Source organism: Ochotona curzoniae, unplaced genomic scaffold, assembly GCF_017591425.1.
Source record: "Ochotona curzoniae isolate NIBS_2020 unplaced genomic scaffold, NIBS_Ocur_1.0 contig_4501, whole genome shotgun sequence".
Classification (NCBI taxonomy): domain Eukaryota; kingdom Metazoa; phylum Chordata; class Mammalia; order Lagomorpha; family Ochotonidae; genus Ochotona; species Ochotona curzoniae.
Genome location: NW_024466307.1, coordinates 3569001 through 3588844, shown reverse-complemented (window position 1 = coordinate 3588844; position 19844 = coordinate 3569001). Strand labels below are relative to the sequence as shown.

General features: G+C 43.6%; 1 protein-coding gene across 2 annotated transcripts in view; it reads right to left on the bottom strand.

Annotated features, from left to right (window-relative positions):
• Positions 1-744: 744 nt before the first annotated feature.
• Positions 745-19844, bottom strand: part of XRCC4 (X-ray repair cross complementing 4) — a 146914-nt gene continuing 127814 nt past the window's right edge. For both annotated transcript variants that reach the window (XM_040985997.1, XM_040985996.1), the window contains one exon: positions 745-1219. In XM_040985997.1, coding sequence (XP_040841931.1) covers positions 1108-1219 — 112 coding nt within the window. In that variant the 3' untranslated portion in view covers positions 745-1107. The remainder of the gene's footprint in view (positions 1220-19844) is intronic.

The following is a 19844-nucleotide window of genomic DNA, read 5'->3' as shown; positions in this document are numbered from 1 at the left end:
GTATATAGGGAGAATTAGATCAAGTTTGCAGATATTTAGAACCTCAATCAAGCCAGGATGGCTGAGAGTGATAAAAATATGAAATATGAAGAGAGTTGAAGATTTCACCCAGAACACTCAAGTTTGTTTGCTTGCTGGACAAGCACAGAATAAGCCAGGAACTCTAAGAAATGATGGCCAAAGAGAAGACTATGAAGAACACAGAGTGCTACAGAAAGAGAGAAAATGTTCACGGGCAGGGAGATGCACTGTGGTGCAGTAAGATGAGGATGGGAACGAGCCACGCGCTAGACTGGAACCCAGTGGTCACTGTAGCTTTGGTGCTGTGAATGCTCGGTGGTGTGCAGGAAGTGGATGCTCATTTGGAGAGAAGTGAAGACAGTATACGGGGTTGGAAACAGAACCAGTGCATAGAGGTGGAAAACTGTCCAAGGTTACTGAGACTACATAATAAGGCTTTTATTTTCAAGGAGGGTCCTTCTATGCATAACATTTTTATCAACAGTCCCTGAAAAATATTCTTTTCTCTTTGCACAAGGCGGGGAGGAGGTTTATGCCTAATCAGCACATTATAAAGAAAAAGTTAAGCTACATAACATTTTATTAACAACAAAATTTTCAATGTGTAATAATTTTATTAGATTTTCAGATTGATTATATATAAAGCAAACAAATATTTGATATATCATTCCACAAATGAAAATACTCAAGCATAATTATTCAAAATATGACTATTTTGGAAGAACTACAGAAATTTTAAAACACTTTGCTTCTTTTCAAAATCTTCGGACAGGAAGTGAGCCTGCATGCAATGCAATGCGTGTGAATGAGCCTGATAAAGGTGTCCTTTGAAACAAAAACTTTGGGACTCTGTGTCATTATAGGCATGCTGAATGAACAGATTAGAATAATGTACCATTGTCATCAAATTACATCTTCATATCCATGTGTAATCCATTTTGCACAATGGTTTCAACCCAGTGTGTATGTAATTAAGCAGTAAGGTTGTGGTAATAGCTACTGCTGAGTCGAAATTTTGCTGTTTCATTTTAAAGAAATGAATAGAAAACATAATCCAGTGAACATCAAAGTGCTTTTGCAAGGTGGTTAAATCTCATCAAAGAGGTTTTCTGTGCTGCTGTTTCTTAGCGTCTCTAGAGACATGTTTTCGGCTGAGGTGTGCTCCTTTTTCAGTGTCTTGGGGGGCGAAGGATCAGGCCTGGAGTGAAAAGAAAATCAGCATAGTGTTATTTAAAAAATACATCTGATGTGAAAGAAATCATGTTAAAGCCTGCTTCAGAACGGGTGTGGCGATTTCCCTCGGCATGCTGGACGAGGGGATTTAATTTAGCTTCAGGCCTCACCAGCCTCTCCTTTAATGATTCCTTCACAGTGTGCACTTCCCTTTGGCTTCCTTAATTCCGCCTGTGAACGTGCGTTTCTGTCTCCGAGAACAGGAATTTCCTTTAGTGGCCAGTGCACCCTAAAGTGTGGCGATGACTAACAGTGCTTGTTCTTGTTGCTGGTGATTGTCGATAGTGTGGTTGGTCCACATGCATTTGCGGCGTCTGTGTATCCTCACTTGGTAATTGAGTGTTTTATTGCTAGCCAACTGCATTTTTGTCTAGTGCACCACTGCAGTTCACTTCTTCCGGCAGACTGACTTCACTTGTAGAAGCGCTCTGAGTTCTGGGCTAACAGGCTTGTCCACAGCCACGGCGCAGGGCAGAAGCACAGCAGCTCCATCACAAGGAAAGCCTGGCTATGCAGGTTTCCATCCTGGTGTGAAGCCTCACTTTTCCGTGGAACCTAAGTGAAACACACTTGATGGGAATGATGTGAGATGGCTGCAGAGGCAAGGACAATTAGGTCGGGTCAAGTTCACAGGCAGGGCACGAATCACAGCAGCTTGGGTCAACTGGAGGGTCCGGGCCTTGAAGCTGATACACATGTTTGCAGCTAGGCCTATTCCTTTTTTCAAGCAGTTCCTTTCATCTGGTTTTGCTTTTTTAAAATGTCTCTTTATTTGTTTGAAAGGGAGAAGGGAGGATGAAAGAGAGAGGGGCATCTTCTATCTGCTGGCTTACTTCCCTAATGTCTGTAAAAGTTGAAATGGGATTAGGTAAAGCCTGAAACAGGAACTCCATCCCAGTGTCCCGGAGAAAGGACGCCATCATCTGCACATTAGCAGGCTGAAATCAGAAATGGGGCAAAGCTCAAATCCAGGCACTCAGACGGATGCATGAGTAGTGGTTTACCCCCACTACACCACAATCTTTGCCCCAAATCCAGGTTTGTTTCTTGCCAGCTAAGTGATGTTAGGCAAGTATTCAATGTCAGACTTCTATCCTCTGTCCTGCAATACTGAGATATCACTTGCTACAGGAGTGGTTCAGGCCCTGGTGCTGTGCACAGCAGCAAAAGCTACTGTCAGTGAACCAGATAGCTCACAGGTGTGCTGGCTTTTGGTCTTGGCTGCTCTTCTTCTGATCCAGCCCCTGTGAATGCACCTGGGAAAGCAGTGGAGGAAGTCCAGGTGCCATCCTGCACCCACATGGGAGACCTGAAAAGATCTCCGGGCTCTCAGCTTCAGCCTGGGAAAGCAGTGGAGGAAGTCCAGGTGCCATCCTGCACCCACATGGGAGACCTGGAAAGATCTCCGGGCTCTCAGCTTCAGCCTGGCCCAGTCCTGGGCTTTGTGGCCATTTGGGGAATGGTCCAGCAGACTGAAAGATTTCTATCTCTTCACCATTCCCCTCCTCTATATCTTTGTAACCCTGTCTTTCAAACACACACACACATACATATATGCATACATAAATGAATAAAACCATCTTAGAAACAAATAATCTAAAGATTAAATGTGGGGATGTCTGTGGATTTCTATAAAATGGTAGCTTCCAGTATTTCATAAACTACATGAGAGCAGAATGAAAAAAAAAAATCACCCACAACTCAAACAATATCAAGTATGTTTAGACGACGGATATTTTAAAACACAGCTACCCAAACTGAGTTGCCCAACTGATTAGAAATGAATGCACAGCAGGTGTCTCCCTGGCATGCTGACTGCACACAGTTCGTCACAGTTGGTGGCAAGAAGACCTGAGGAGTGGGCAGGCCCAGCTCAGACAACTTCACCCTGTCAGGAAAGTCATGGTGCAGAGTGCTGGAGCCTTATGAGATAACAAGTACAACCCTCTAGGAATTGCAATGTTAAAATCAACAACAAATACAAGTATTGCAACACATCATCCAATATCTGAAAATATATTTAACAGGAGAAAAAATGAAACCATATGAAATAAAAATATAATTATTACATGTATAGATTTTCAAAGTCAACTCCTAAGGCATTAGACATTTTTCTCTGGCCCTAAATGTCTCAGGTTGACTGTACTCCTGCTAGGGAGAGGAGAACTAGATTTTTTCAATTTAAAGTGAGACACAGAAAAGAGGTCTGTAATTTTGTTCATTGTCTAGACTCTGTGAAACCAAGACAAAGAGATTTATCCGTTTTCTTTTGATGAAAAAAAAAAAAACAAACCAGCATCTGACAAAAATGATCATGATGCCAATTCTGAGGGAAACAAACTCCTAGGGTTCCACTTAGGGTGCATCGCGTCAAGTCCCCAGATCCGAGGGTCAGTCCTGGCTCCTGTCCACGCAGCCTCATCAGTAGAGGCGCTTCGTGGAGTGCTCAGTGCTCCACAGCTGTCAGTCAGTCAGCTATGTCAGATCAGGACCTCCTCACAAACAAAAACAAAGCCGAAGCATTGGAACAGACACTCAGCTAAGCCTTTGGAAAACTCTAGAAATAGGAAAGAACATAACAATGCCCATGATCCTATTCTGCAATACTGAATTTTTTATCAACAAGATCATTCTGATGGACTTGTGACTGTTGCTGAAGGACTGTTGTTATGATACAGGGGGAAACAGTGTCTGGAGGGTGGATGGAGAAGGTAGAAGGGGAAATCTCTGAGCCTAAGGAACTGTATTATGTAAAATAAAAAAATTTTAAAAATTGTTGAAAAAAAAAACAAGATCATTCTATACATAATTTCGTTCCTTGCTAGATTTAGTCTGTCATGTACATTACATATGTCTTTGCATCTGAGTTTAGATGCACGTTTATAACTAATTACCATTTGGCTATAATAACCATTATTTCATTGAGAGATTTGGGTTGGTTCCATTTTTAAATGCTCCCATGACTAACACAATGATTCATACACCTGTACACAAGAATATCTTAGGATACTGATATTTTTATGAATGATTGCTCAAGAAATTATGCTAAGAGTGGAATTTGAAAGCAAAGAACTTGGAGAAGCTGTATGTGATGTCTTACTAAAAAGAGAACTAAAGTATTTTAAAACTTGGGTGTTCCTGACTAAACTACAGCCACTAGTTAGTGGTTCAATTTAAATTGTAAGTTTTCCAGGGATATGTATGTGTGTATATATATATATTTGCATACTCAGGCTGATTTTTCTTTCTTCTGGTCATTTAAAGTCTCCACCATCTCTACATCCTATTTCAATACAAGCTTACGATGCATTGTGCTGATAGTACTTGTTGAATGTGCACTGGCAACAGCTTACTACGTTATAAATATGTAACCTGGGTGATCAAGGCACCACATAATTTCTGCCCCCAAAAAGCTTTCATTTCAACTTTTTACCTTTATGTTTTTCAAAATGTATCTTCATCCTTAAAGTTTTATAACATCTTGAAGACAAAGATTGTATCACAGATTTTTTTTTTCAAAAGAGTGAGTCATCTAATCCCTTTAGGAATAGCTATAAATGTTATGGAATATATAAGTCCAGGTAAATTTTCACATTTTTTTTCCTTAGCAATATAGTTCAAATGAAGACTTCTCAAGAAATAGTTACAGATTAAATGAGTAATGTAAACTAAAGAGGCAAGGTTACTGACAGAGTGAGAAAGTTCTAGGACCGAGGCTTAGACTTCAGGTTTTTCCAGATAAAGCGAGCAAGATGAAGTCTTTCTAGATGATGACAACTGCTGTCCCCAGTGATGGAACTGCAGAGTCTTACGTTCTGTTAGTTGGATTTCACATTGCATGGAACACACATGCTCTACAGTCCAATGCAAAACTGTCCTGCTGTCATCTAACTACATTGAATAGTGTAGATCAAAAGCTGGATTTGTCAAAAGAAATCTCTTACTCAGGAAAAGTTCCTAAGAAACCTTATAATAAAGGATAAACATCTCTTTTAACTTTCTGGGAGTTGAATTACCAACAGCTTTGAAAATGATATTCTGGGTATTTACTTGTTTTGTAAAGACATTTTCTTAGCCAAATTTAAATTGGTATCACCACGGCCAAACAAGCGATCTTTTCTTATTCAAAAGGGAGGCAGTTCACTCCCTCTGGAGGACATGACGTGTGTTTTGTAACGGATCCCGAGACTGATGTTTCTGAAACATGCTGAGGTGCCAACCACATTACCAGAGTGGGTCAGGAAAATGTGCAATGACCGCTGGCACCACAACACTGAGAGCCATGCTCATGTGACTTCTGACACAAACACTGACCTGGACATTTAAACATATGATCAAATAATTTGTATAGGACCTAACTTAGTCGCTATCTCAAGAAAACATATAAGATTAATTCCAGGTGAATCAAACACTTTAATGAGAAAAGCAAAACTTGGAAGAAAACACAAGAGGATGATTTTGATGCCTCTCTACATTCCATCCTTCCCTTACTTATTAAAAAAAAAGAGTCTTATTTGAAAGTTTTGAAGAGACACGAGAGATTGCCCATTCCCTGATTCACTCCCCAAATGTTCACATCAGCCAGGGTAGGCCAGGCTCGAGTTAGGGGCTTGGAACTTGGTCCCGGTTTCCCACGTGGCGGAAGCACCCAGGCACCTGAACCATCGCCTTTCTCTTGCTTCCCAGGTGTGCATGAGCAGGAAAGTGAAAAAGGGGTGGCATGGGACTTGGACCCTGGCACTCTGAAATGGGACACACTTCCCAAATGCCCACCACTGCCTTTAGTGGCTTGAGATAACTGGCCTTCTTTGAAAAGCGGTAACATTGGTAAGTTCAATGCAACAACATCATGGATGTCAGAGAGTAAAACACAACTGGATAAGTTATTGCTGGTGAGAGGAAAACATCCAAGGCCACTTTGGAAATCAATTTTGGCAATAACTGCCAAGGTATGCACTTGTAGCCCAGGAATTCCACTTCCAGACACATAACCTAGAGCAGTATTTGCATTTCTGTGTCAGGAAATATACAGACATTCATAAGTGCATTTAAACATTTCATTTCACTGACTTACTTGAAAGGCAGAGCAACTCAGTGGCAAAGAGAGAGAACAGAGACAGAATCTCCTATTGGTTCATTCCCCAAATGCCTGCAACATTTGTGCCTGCCAGGTCACAGCCAGGAGCTGGGCGTTCTCTCTGGGTCTCCCACGTGGTTGGCAGGGACACAAGGATTTGAGCAATTATCTGCTGCCTCACAGCATGTGCAGCAGCAGGAAGCTGGATTGGAAGTGGCGAAATTGGCAATTGAATCAGACACTCTAATATGCTGTACTCAATGTCCATCTCATCAGCGCTTTAACTATTATAAAACTATAAATTACCCACATGTTTTTTTTTTAACAGGAAAATGGCCAGATTATGAAAGCTTCACATATTGGTATACTATACAGCTACACACATACACGCATCTCAAACAAACAGAGCAAAAGAGCTGGTCACAAAGTTACCCATATGGTACAATCCTGTAAGTTATCCATATGGTACGATCCTGCTTAAGTTGAAAATGGCATGAAGCTGTGCAGTATTCCTCTTGAACAATGCTGTATGTGAGTCCGTGTGTCCGTGTAGACATCCGTGTAAGGAGAGCAGATCTGTATGTGTGAGTCAGTGTAGACTGACGAGTGTAGATCTTCCTGTTCTCCCAGGGGAGGACACTGCTGGACTGTGCTCTCTTGTGATGGGAGTTCTCAGATGCCTACAGGCCTACATTTTGTAGCTTTGGTTGCCGTGAAGGTGATGATTCAGAAGGAGTAGGTTGAGTATTACAGACACAGAGTCCAGTTTTAGACACAACAGGGAATCTGGCATGCACACAGGTACCTAAGTGGGAGGCTGAGCAGGTAAAAGGTTATAGGGTTGTGGAGCCAAGAGAGTTGTCTGGAGGAGACATGTAGACACAGCAGTCACTGTCACAAAGAGAGGAGCTGATGAGATCACCAGGTTTGTCAGGGACACTAGATCTGGCTAAAGCTGACGGAGCAAACAGCTAGAGAGGGATACTAAAAAGGAGTGATTCCAGAGAGATGAGCAGAACCAAGCACCATTGGCCAAGTTTATTTTGTGTGCACACAGCTAGTGCCCTTTCTAGTGCCACCCAGATACTGGCTCTCAGCACAGTGTTCATTATTGACGCTGTAAACACCCTGAGTTAAATCATCTTACTTACTCAGACAACACAAGTTGAGAAGAACAGCCCAGAAGGAAGCTGCTGTGCTCATGAGTTATAACAGACAAGAAGAGGCAACATTTTTCTTCTGGAAAGAACAAAGTCTCAAACTCTTGAACAGGGATAATTAGAGGAAATATGTAGCCACTGAAAGACTCCAAAGGTGGGCTCCAAGGTAGCTGTGCCTCTCGTGGCAAAATTGCACAAAATACATGGTGCACCTTTGCCTCTTAAACTTCCCTGGCATTTGCACAATCCGTACCTTGACTTTCTGGTGGGATGTACAGAAGTTCAGAAACTGAGGAGGAAAGGATGAAGATGAGAGAGAAGGTAAAGAGTAATGAAGTAGATGAGACTCAGGCTCAGTGCTGCCTGCGATCCGCATTACGTGGCAATTAGAAAATCCAAGATGTATCAAACCAAACCCTCGCCAAATAATCTCAAAACACAGTTAAATCAAAATACCAGGTCCTTGCTACTCTGATAAAACTGGACAGCTACAATATTAACCTTAACATTATAAAAACATCCTTTACATAGAACAGTTTAAAACAATGGATTTAACAAAGTAACCAGAGTTGCCACTGTAGCTCCAAATTAAATGTTAGCATTTAAAAAAATATTTGATCTTACAATAAATGAGAAAAGTAGCCTCCAGCTTTCTAGTTGACCTTATAAAAGCCAAAAGCGTCTCCTGAATAAGTTCACAGACTGAAGTCATCAGCACTAGCAGAACCGGGGTTGAACACTGTCTGGAATTCCTGAGGCCTACACGTCAGGAGACTGGCCTGAGCAAATGAAAGAAGAGAAGCAGAAACTTTCTTCCTGGCAACAAAAATGGCAAAATGTGAAAATCCATTTGGTATTTTAAATTAATTTCATAATGATACCTCTTTCTATTGAACGCAACTGTGCAGTTTAAATTCATGAAGACCAAGAAGAAAATGGGAATAGGCTTTGAAACAAGTGATTTTGTATGAGACAGAGAGAATACTGGAGGCTAATACAGAATGGTCAAGGGTACCCACATGTTTTATAGGTACTGGGAAAACATTATAATTCTAAAATTTTCTGTAAAATACAAACATGGATTTAAAAAATATGGTTACCCGGTTACATACAGTTTAAGTAATCCTTGGGGTGAGCTTGTGGCATGTTAGGACACTGCTTGTGCCTGGTCTCCTGTCCCATGGTCCTGGGTTTGAGTCCTGGCTCTGCCCCCGCATCAACTTCCTGTTAAGGTGTACTCCCGAGGGTAGCAGATAACGCCTGAAGCCGGTGAATCCCTGCCATCCCTGAGCGAGACCCCAGACGAGTTCCTGGCTCCCGGCTTCAGCCAGGCCCGTCCTGGCCTTTGTAGGCTTGTGAGGAGTAAACTACTGGATGGGAGTAATACTTGTCTCCTCCCTCCCTCGCCCCATCTTTCAGCCTTTCAAATGCTGTAACTGGATGGATGCACTGCTAAGATAAATACACCCACAATGCATCAAGATGCCAGACGGCCATTTCGATTTTCACTCTTACTGAATTCAGTATGGCCCTCAAAGGTTATCATATACTCAACAGCAAAGTTCACACATCATTCCGAACACGTCCGTACCTGAAATACCTTATACATAACCACTTTGCTTGGGAGTCTGCCAAGTTTTGAAATGAAATAGGTGACATTGGTTGCTGTTAACCAATGTTTGGTTGCTGAAGTAGTCAACTAACACTTTAGAAAAAGTTATTCTCTACATCTAATTATTTTAAAGCAGATATACAAAACAGAGGAGAGATAGAAAGGAAGGTCTTCTGTCCACCGAGTCACTCTCCAAGTAGCCACAACGACTGGAGCTGAGCTTATCTGAAGCCAGGAGCCTCTTCTGGGTTTCCCACGCAGTACAGGGCCCAAAAGCCTTGGACTGTCCTCTACTGCTTTCCCCGGTGACAAGCAGGGAGCTGGATGGGAAGTGGGGCAGCTGGTACATGAACCAGTACCTATATGGGATCCTGGTGTGTGCAAGGCAAAGCTTTCAGCCACTAGGCTACCGCAACAGGCCCTACATCTAATCTTAAGACAGGTCAGGAACTTGAGAGCTAACTGTTACCTTCTGTGCTGAAACGAAGCCCTTCTTGCTGGCTAGTAGCTTCCTGAACAAAGCTACTCAGCATAATTTGAGCTGGCAGAGCAGCTGGAGCACCAGTGTTTCACTGGGTGCACGTGTTAACTAGTCAACAAATGACTCAACAGTGGAGAGAGACAGTGTTAACAAACAGACCACAAGGCAGTGGATGTGGACGCGAGTCCAGGCATCCGTGCGCACGGGGGACCTATTCTCCCACCCCACAGGAGGCTTTTCTTCCAAGGAAGCCAGGCTGCATGTGCAGTATGTCTCAAAAGCAGTTCTGTGAGACACTCTAAACTACATGATACTGCAGCACCAAATGTTGGAAAAACATTTATTTTCCTCTAAGTAAAATCCTTTAATAGTAAATCCAGTGAATTATTAGGTGGAACAAAAACAAGGTTCAAAAGAGTGTGTCCAGAAACTTGAGGTTGTGCATGTACCTACTGGTGCACACCTCTGTGTACTTACATGGCCGTGCACAACTGGCTCAGGTTGAGAAGATTCAACTCTGACTAGTAATTGTGGAGAAGGGTGGATCCTGAGGTAAGGATCTCTTGCTGCAAGTTCTCTTCAACTTTTAAAAAATCCTACATGGAGGTGGTATACTTGAGAGTGCTGTCGGAAGGCAGGAGCTTGTGGACTCATGGCTTTCCAGATGAACTGAGCAGTGGAAGCCCTTTGCTCACAATTCTCGACCATTCACATCTCAAGAAACCCGTGATGTTGAATCAGGCTATAGTTCTTGTTTCCCAGAGAACACCACTACCAGCCAGAAAAACAAAGTCAAAACTTGCCCAAGAGAAGTGGCAGAACCCAACTAGACAGGAACAGCCATGACAGAGCTAAGCAGCTCCAAAGGGAGCTGGAATCAGCCGTGCTCCACAAATGCCCATGGTGTAGCATCCTAGGATAACACATACCGTCACCTTAGGACTTGGGAGGTTGGGGGCATGACAGAGCTCTCACTGGCTGCCAGAAGGGCACTGGCAGAGCTGTGCTCCTGCCGGGCGGTGCCTGGGGAGAAGCTGTTCCCTGGCTTTGCCAGCTTTGAGAGGCCATTCCCTGCCTCGGTCCTCCAGGCCAGCAGTGGCAGGTGGATTCCTTCCCAGGCAGAGTCATTCCGACCTTGCACTTTCTGTCACAGAACTTTCCCTGCCTCTCCTTTGCACTCCAGGACCTTTGCTATCGCGTTGCGCCCCCTAGCACCAGTCAGGTGCCCTAACGTGTTCTCAGGTGCAGGCACTGGTGTGTGTCTAGGGGATCAGTATTCCACTACCACTTTAGCCTCAGCTGTGTCACGCCCATCTACGTCAGTTTAAATTTGTTTTGGAGAGGCATTAAACCAGGTCTGAAGCCCCTCATGTGTCCGGTGCTTCAAAAACTCAATGGAAAAAAGGTTGGAATTAGAAGTTGTTTATTGGATGGAAAAAAAGTTGTTTTGTGTTTTTTTTTCAAGTGAGTGCATTTTTCCTAATATACATTTTCTGTGAAGTGCTTGAGGACCTCTTGCATGCGTGGCAGTCCTTATCTTGTAAGGAACACAGAGCACTGCCTCACCCTTCACAGTCCAAAGGAATCGGACCATCCCGGACACATGAGGGGCTCAGACCTGGTTTAATGCTGTGCCCAAGATTCCTCCAGGCTTGGGTGACCAAGGATAACCATGTAGCCTAACTATACGTGAGACGGACTGGGACCGACATGGTGGTGGTGGATTAACCACCACTGCTGACACTGGCATCACACAGCAAAGCGCCAGTTTGGGTCCAGATCTTTACTGATGTGCCCAGAGAGGAAGTGGCTGATGGCCCAAGAACCTGGGCCCCTGTCTCTCATGCCAAGACTCAGAAGGAGTCTGAATGCTGGCTTCAACCTGACCTGGTCCTTGGTGCTGCAGCCATATCAGGAGTGATCTAGCATCTCTCTACTTTCGAAATGAATAAAAGCAAATAGAAAAGGATTTTATGACACCACCAATGCCATATTAACAGTTATATAATGTTAATACTGAACAACTGAACAATACTGTAAAACCATTCTTTTAGAAAGTATACTCATTCAGGGCCTGTATAGCTGTCCAGAAAATTAAAGTGCCACTTGCAGCTCTAGTGTCCTGTATGAGTCACAGTTTCCATCTAGGCTGCCCTACTTCCAACCCATCTCCTTGTTAATGTACCTTAGAAAGCAGTGGAAGACTGTCCAAGTGCTTGGGACCCTGTATCCACATTGGTGACCTGGATAGAGCTGAACCAGCGACTGGCAGATCTCTCTGGTTCTTCCTCTCTCTGTAGCTGAAATAATTCAGAAAGGGGTAGGAACACTGGAAGAAGGCACATGGAAATAATCCATAAAATCTACTGTTTTTGATTCTGAACTAGGAAGATTAGGCAACCTTTCCAGTTTATGTTTAAAATGTGAGCGGCTTGTAAGGTAAAACCAAGACATGCAGGGAGGCAGAATGCACCTAGAGTAACTCCCTGTGTATCCCACTCTGTGCATCCCACCTTGCGGAGGAGGCAGCCCATGTGCCGAGAGACCCTGTAGAAAGGTGCTTCCTGCCCTAGGATGGCAGGGTCGTAGGACCCCACGGAAAACATGGGAAGTCATCTCAAATGTTATTTAAAAGTCAGCTAAATCCATAGACAGCTGTTGACCACAGCTGTGCTATATCACATAACTACATTACCTAGCACATTAATGTATTTTCTCACCACGAGATTTTCACGCTTGAACAAATGACCAGCATTTTCGAGGACTTTATGCTGAACTCATGTTTCCTTTGGGCTGGCAGAATGATGATAAGCTGGGGTTCTGTTGGCGCACTGACATGGGAATGTGACCTCCTTCTTGAAACATGAAATGCAATCAGTGCCTTGAGAATAACACAGAAACGAGCTATTTATTGATAATTCTCCACAATTTATAATGGAGAAACCTTTCATGTGTCATTCATAAATAGTAACAGCATGACAATCACTAAAACCAATGTTTGTAAAAGCACTGGTTTAATTTGCCAGAAGACAAATGGATTGTGGACTTTATTATGCCTAATAAACAGACTGAATAATGCAAATGACCATTGTTACCTATCCGATCCTTCTTTTTCCCTGTCTTGCGACAGCCCATCTTCCACACTGCTGCGAATTAGCTGCCCTTCTTAAGACGAATCTGATGACTGCTGTGCAGGGGAAACTCCCTTATACAGGAGAACAAAAAGCTGTGTAACTCGTGCCTTTATGTCTATCATTCAGGCCCCGGCTATCCAGTATTCTTCTACATTAAACTTGTTCCATTGACTAACAGCATTCTCTCTTAGTCTTCACACAGTTCGCTCAGCTGTAGGCTCGCCTGTCCTCTTAGCCTGGCAGGCACAGCGCGGATGGTTTGTCTCTGCTCCACAGGGTCAGTCAGTGTCTCAGCTGGCAATACTGGAAATCCAGGGGTGACGCCAAGGCTGAAAACCTCCTCAAAGCCCGTTTGCTCACATCTGGTTTGGGGGGCTGGTTGCTTGAGGGTCCAGAGCAGCTGGTTTCCTGTGGTGTGGGAGCCCCAGGAGCCAGGCTTCTTCCATAAAAGTTTAGGTTGGTACACACATGGGTTTTTCTGATGTGGCCTCTGGAACTCACAGAGAACCACTTCCTTTGTTTTCTGCTATTTTCAAAAGAGTCCAAGAGCCCACCTATGGTCTAGGGGAAGGGAGCAGCATCACCTCTCAGGGTGGGGAGTCTTGACAGCAGACTAAGTCTGAACATATCTGGAACTTAAATTATGAGCTACTGGGCAACAGGGACCATGAGTTAAAATCACTGTTTCTTTCAGAGTTTGGCATAGTGCCTTAGAATAAAGCAACTGGTTTTCTGAGTAAATTGATTCTCCTTGAGTCTTTGTAGTGCTGGTGAAAAAAATGACAGCTGGTTTGATGTGCATTTTATACAGAATAAAGTCTACTTCACATACAAAAGGCAATAGTAGAGACTCTTCAGATGCAATGGCACATTGACAAAAGGTTGAGACCACATTAATGGCTCAACAATTTGGAAATTTTAATTTCTGACAATGATTGCTGCCTAGTCCTTACCTCATTTTCCATTATGAGGAAATTTTATTTATTTTTGCAAGTAGTTTTGAATGTTTATACATTTATATGCTTACAAGTTCACACCAACACCCTTCGTTTGGCTATACCCCACCTTCTTGGAACGTTTGGAAAAAGAGGGTGGTGCTTTAATCCTTGTGGCTTAAAGTCCATAAACAAATGCTGGTCCATTTCTCTACTCACACACATCAGAACCCAACTGCCAGAAGACTGCAATTAGTAAGATTCTCTACTAACTTAATTTCATTAAATTATTATTAAAGCTTTAGGAATGTCAGCCCATTAAAATTTCTTCTGCTGGCATTGAAAGACAAAAACAGGATCTGCAACAGAATTTTCTGAAATAAAAATCTTCAGCTCTATATGTCCTTTATTCTGGAAAGAATCGCGGCCTCTATTACCAGGGAATCAGCTCCATCAATCACAGAATCAAACGGCAATCAAGAAAATCAGATTTCAAAGGCCAGAAAGCATACACGGCCCGTTAATGCTGGGCTAAGAGATGCTAACACTTGTTCGGAGTTAGGAGGCTGCCATGCATAGATTTTTAGGCAGCCCCAAAAACAACCATGAAAGCTGGAGCAGCCATACACAGACATGGAAAATACTGAACTGGAACCTGAAGGTCTAGCAAGACTTCTCCAAAATCCCCCTCAAAATGTTACTGAGCCTCTATGGTTTTGTAAACCGAATTGTAATACTCTTTCACGAGGCTGTTTAAAGTGCAAATTTTAATTACTTTCCAGAAGCAGGCCCATTTCTCATATTCTAAAAGAAAAAGGATACTTGATATTTCCTGCTCTACCGCTGAACATTTTTCTGTAACTAAGAAATTTGGAAAAAATAATTAAAGTCATTGGTAAGAAGGAATCTTTCAAGAAGGGACCATGTCTGCCAGTTTTCCCTACGGATAAAGATTTGCAATTTAAATGCATTTTTGAAACAATCTGTTTTCTGAGTATGTGTTGAGTATGAAAAGGTATTTTCACAGCTTATTTCTTGAAAAAGTCATTAAAATGCTAAGAAAAACAACTACATGCTTAATACAAAGGAACGGAGTAAGAATTAAGGGAGATGTTTGATTTTTAAATACGTGTACAAACTTTGCCAACAAAAATTATAAATGAGGGACCCGGTACCATAGCCTAGCAGCTAAAGACCTCGCCTGGAACATGCCAGGATCCCATGTGGGTGCTGGTTCTAATCCCGGCAGCCCCACTTCCCATCCAGCTTCCTGGTGTGGCCTGAGAGGGCAGTCAAGGATGGCCCGAAGCCTTGGGATGCTGTACCCATGTGGGAGACCTGGAGGAGGTTCCTGGCTCCTGGCTTCGGATCGGTGCAGACCTGCTATTGTAGCCACTTGGGGAGTGAATCATCAGATAGAGGATCTTCCTCTCTGTCTCTCCTCTCCTCTGTATATCTGATTTTGCAATGGAAATAAATAAATCTTTAAAAAATTTATAAATTAAAAAGGGCAAGGTGAGGTGAGCCATGTCAGGCTGGGCCACAGCTTCCACCAGCACATGTAACACCCAGGATGGGGGCAAACCAATAGGAGATCTATGGGGGTTCCCCTCCTGGACCACTGTTCCCACTGGTGAGCATGAGAGCTGGGGCTTAGGGCAGACCAGGCTGGGCAGAGCTACAAATCCCACTGGCTTGCATGTGAGTTGGGTTAAGGGGAGAGCCAGGCTGGACTAAGTGACCATATCCACTAGTGCATGCATAAGCCAGAATAAATACAGGCTGGCTGGACTTTGACGCAGCATCAGACAGCAGGTGCTGGCACTGGAGGGCAAGTCCTATCAGACTAGACCATAGACCCACCTGAAAAATACAATAAGTGGAGCTGGGAGTGTGCCCAGTTGGGATATTGTGGGCACTGCACTTCTCTGATGGGTTGCAGTTTTCACTGGTGAGCATGAAAACCAGAGACTGGGTGAGGGCCTGGCTGGACAGATGGGAATACCTGCCAGTATGAGGGTGGGCTGGACAGTGGGGTTGGGCTGAGGTAGGCTCCAACACCCATTGCTATGTACAAGAGCCAAATGGGATGCAGGATAGACTGGACCAGTCTGATGCACATATTGGCATATGCAGGAACTAGGTGCTAGGGCGAGCCTGGTGGGGTGATTGAGGGTTGATCTGACTAGACTGCAGCTCCCACTGGTATGCATGAAGGCCAAGTGTGTGGCAGACAGGGTTAGGTTGGGCCGCAGCATCCACTGGAATGTAGCATGTAAGATGGGACTGGGGACAGAACTGACCAGGTGACTGTAGCCACCACTGTGTGCGTAGGCTGATGTAGGTGATGGACTAAGCCAAGCCCCACACTGGCTAGTACACGCAGGAGTCAGGTTGGGTCACCTCAGACAAGGTTTCTTTGGGGACCTCCCAACTGGATCATTGGACTCAGAACTCCAAACCTGGTGAAAATCACAGGATTGTGGAGTGCATGTGTCAGAACTGAGTCTTTACAGTTGCTGAGGCCTGTGCAGTGGATGGCACACCCAGATGCCCATGGAGGACATGATAACCAGTCCACTGAGGCCTACAGAGGACATTATAGTAGCATGGAGGGCAGAACAAATTGGACAGCTTTCCCGGCTAAGCTTTGACAGTGAGTACCTGGGCAGATCAAGACTCTAAGGTGGACTATATTGGCAAATAGACCTTGGAAGGATTTCCTCAATCTTGCAATGAAATCAACAGCATCTCAAAACTATCAAAAGCACTTCAGCAGTACCCTGAGATCACGCACCACGTCAGGAACACCGAGATGGCACTGGGCAGTCCTTCCCCACCCCCGGGTACTGATGCGGCTGGGCTGCTGGGAGTGGCCCTCTCCCCGTATCTCCCTTTCCCTCAGACACAGGAAGAAAAAAAGGAGATTGGAGGCATTTATCTCATCCACTTTCACCCGTTCCTGAATCCTCCCCGCCTTAATCAATGGTCCACATGGCGTGCATCCCTCTCAATTATGTAAACACCATAAAAAATAAAATGAATTATTATTTCCAAAGAGAAAGAGGGGGAGGCTTCTGAAACTTGAGCATACTTTTCAGAAATTTATCAAGAGTGTATCAGATCATTTTAACGGCTTCATAATATTTCACACCAGATCTAATGCCTCCTCCAATCTTTAACACACATTTCCTTCTCCTCTATCTCCTCTGCCTCAGATGTTTACATGTCCGTCAACACGTGTCTAAAGCTCTACCACAGAAGGCCCAGCTGAAAATTCCACAAGAAACTTGCCTTGAACTTTGTCTTTTCAAGATCACATATCACTACAGAGTAAATTCAATGAGAAGTAAATGCACTCTGCTCGGAACGTGTTACCTGGATAGTTGTGATATGCAAAGTCAAATGCAGGAGCATTTTACAGAAAACAGTTCTTCAAGTGCACGGGGGTGGAGCAAGACTATCAGTTCTGTTTTTCTCCTCGGCATCACTGGCATCACCATGCTGACTGACAAATACTTAACAAGCACTGCAAAGTGAATTACGTATTACTGGACATTGCATAATGTAAAACTGATGTGGTTACTGTCCTCTTTGAGTTTACAATCTAAAACAGATGCCACAGTATAAGCAAACGTAAAAAAAGATAAAGGAGCCTTCGGGTATCTGTTCTCCGGGTGACACGCACTGCTTGAAATGTTGATGTTATGTTCCAGTTATAGTACAAGTGTGGTGTGAGTGTGTGTCAAAGGGGGAAACCGTCATATTCAGGAAGGGCTGAGGTAAGGGTTTCTCAAAACACAAGTTTGGTATGTTTAAGAAGAAGGCAACAGCTCACATCTGTAAAACTAGGACTTCATTAGGAAAATTCAGATGTCAGTCACCACAGCGCAAGCACTGTACACATGTGGACCAGATGCTGCTCACATAAAGTAACCGGGCAGTTTCACAGGAGAATCACTAAAAGCGTAATTACCTATCAGTCCTACATTAGCAGTAACAGGCCCACAGATGGGGCAGTAACAGGCCCACAGATGAGGAAGTAACAGGCCCACGGATGGGCAAGTAACAGGCCCACGGATGGGGAAGTAACAGGCCCATGGATGAGGAAGTAACAGGCCCACGGATGGGGAAGGGCAGCGTAGGGATGGGGAAGGGCAGCGGTATCCAGCCTGAAGCTGTGGAAAGTGCAAGATTGAATCCATGGAGACGTCCAGACACACACTCCGCTTTTTACTGTTTTTCTTTACTGTTTTGAAGACCAGCGGAGAAATGGTGATGTTCTCCCAGGCCTTTTGGAAAAGTGTCCATTGCTGCCAATACTAGTGATAGTTGTGCCAATAAAGTTTCTGTTTACTGTATTAACTTAACTCACATCCATTTAATAGCTGTTCCTGTAGACGTTCAAACATCTCAGAGTGGGGGCTCAGTGTTAGAGAATTAAGGATGTGTGCTCTTGCTATGGTTCAGCCGTTGAGTTTATATGGATTCAGTGCTGATTAGCACAGCACATGTGAACGCTGTCAGGGGTATCTCTGTCTTACAGCACTGGCTCTTAGACCTCACCCGGCGTCACTGGTTTGTGCTTCACAAAGCTGTCTACCCTTTACATAATCGATTTGTGTGTTGGCTTCATGCTTTGGTGCTCCGTCTGATAGAAGTGAGCTCTAGTCAGCAGCAACGTCTGTGAAGAGGAGTTTTTCCTGCTTCAAAGAGATTTTTAAGACAAGGAATATCAGTGCTTCCACATCTCCTTGTGTAGAGTGTGGTGGCTAGAAATGACAGCACCGAGGGGGTCCCTAGTGTTGGAGCTTTGTCCCTAGTCTGGTGTGCTTTGATATCGCAGCAGTCTTCACAGAGCTGAGGCCCTCCACCCAGGATGCCGAGCAACAGTGAGTGCTCCAGCCCCAGGGGTTTCCTCTGTTTGCAATTTGACCACAACTGTCAGACATGCCCCCACCGCCAAAGGGCTATCGGCTTAGCCTCCCCTCTCCTCCAGCTTTAAGATGTTATTTTATAAATATTAAAAAGGAAAATAAAAGCATGTGCCAAACTTCTCCTTTGTGATGTCAATTATTCTAAAATATTGTACATAACATTACACTCAAACATGCGGCACAATAAGTTATGAAGCACAATGAGAAGTCAAACCCCAGGGATGCCACCGTGTAATGTGGGAGTCCCAAGTCAGCACAGTGGTCACAGTGAGCATGCTCGTCCTGTCTACCCCGAAGGTCCAGCCCTACGGTGTGTTATTCGTTTATTGACCTTAAAAGAAACTTCTTACTGTACATACTTGTAAACAATATCTAGAGCAGATGTTACTTCATTTTTGAGCATCATAAAAATAGAACCACATTGTGACTACCTTTGTGCAACATGCTCTGTCACTCAACATTAATAACCACGATTCATCATTTTCAAAGTTTCATAATAATATGTGGAGCAAGTATATAATCAATTATTACTGTTTTTGATAAATGACAAAGTGCTGCTATAACCATTTTACGACAATTCCTAGAAGTGTATGTTCTAAAACTTCTTTTGTAAGATAGAAATTCCTGGGTCATACTACATGTGAGTGCTTAGCTTTCAGAACAAGGAAGCTAAGTTGTTCTCCCGGTGTTTAGACTAATATCACTGCTATTAGCAGCATATCCTGCTGATCCACTTCAACACTTAATACTGTCAGAATTTCAAATTTCTATCAAATCTGATTTCATATAATATTTTAAAAACATTTCATTTTGGGGATGAAAGAAAAGTGATGGGTAAACTGTGACTTAACAATAAGGTGCTAACGTAATGACCCTGTGCCTCCACAGTATTTGGTGAACAGAAATGTGCTTATGAAGGATCTCCCCGCTGCGGTGCAGTTCTCCAACCAGACTATCAACCCTGACACAGTAGAGTCACTCATATCTTAGCCTTGAGCCAGCTTCCAGGGGTCCCAACAATGTCCTGCATCAAATCACAGCAATAACAACAAAACAAAGCTAGAACTGTTATTAAAGGATATACTACTGTAATAATATGAGAGACAGACTAAGGGGAAACAGGGGAGAGAAAAGTCTGAGGAAGGGACCAGATTTCATTGTTTTTCAAAGAGAAAACCAACTAGTTTTCTTGCCCTAGTATTACTTATTATGTTGTCAATTCTTCCTCTAGTAAACGTTGCCACACACCCAACT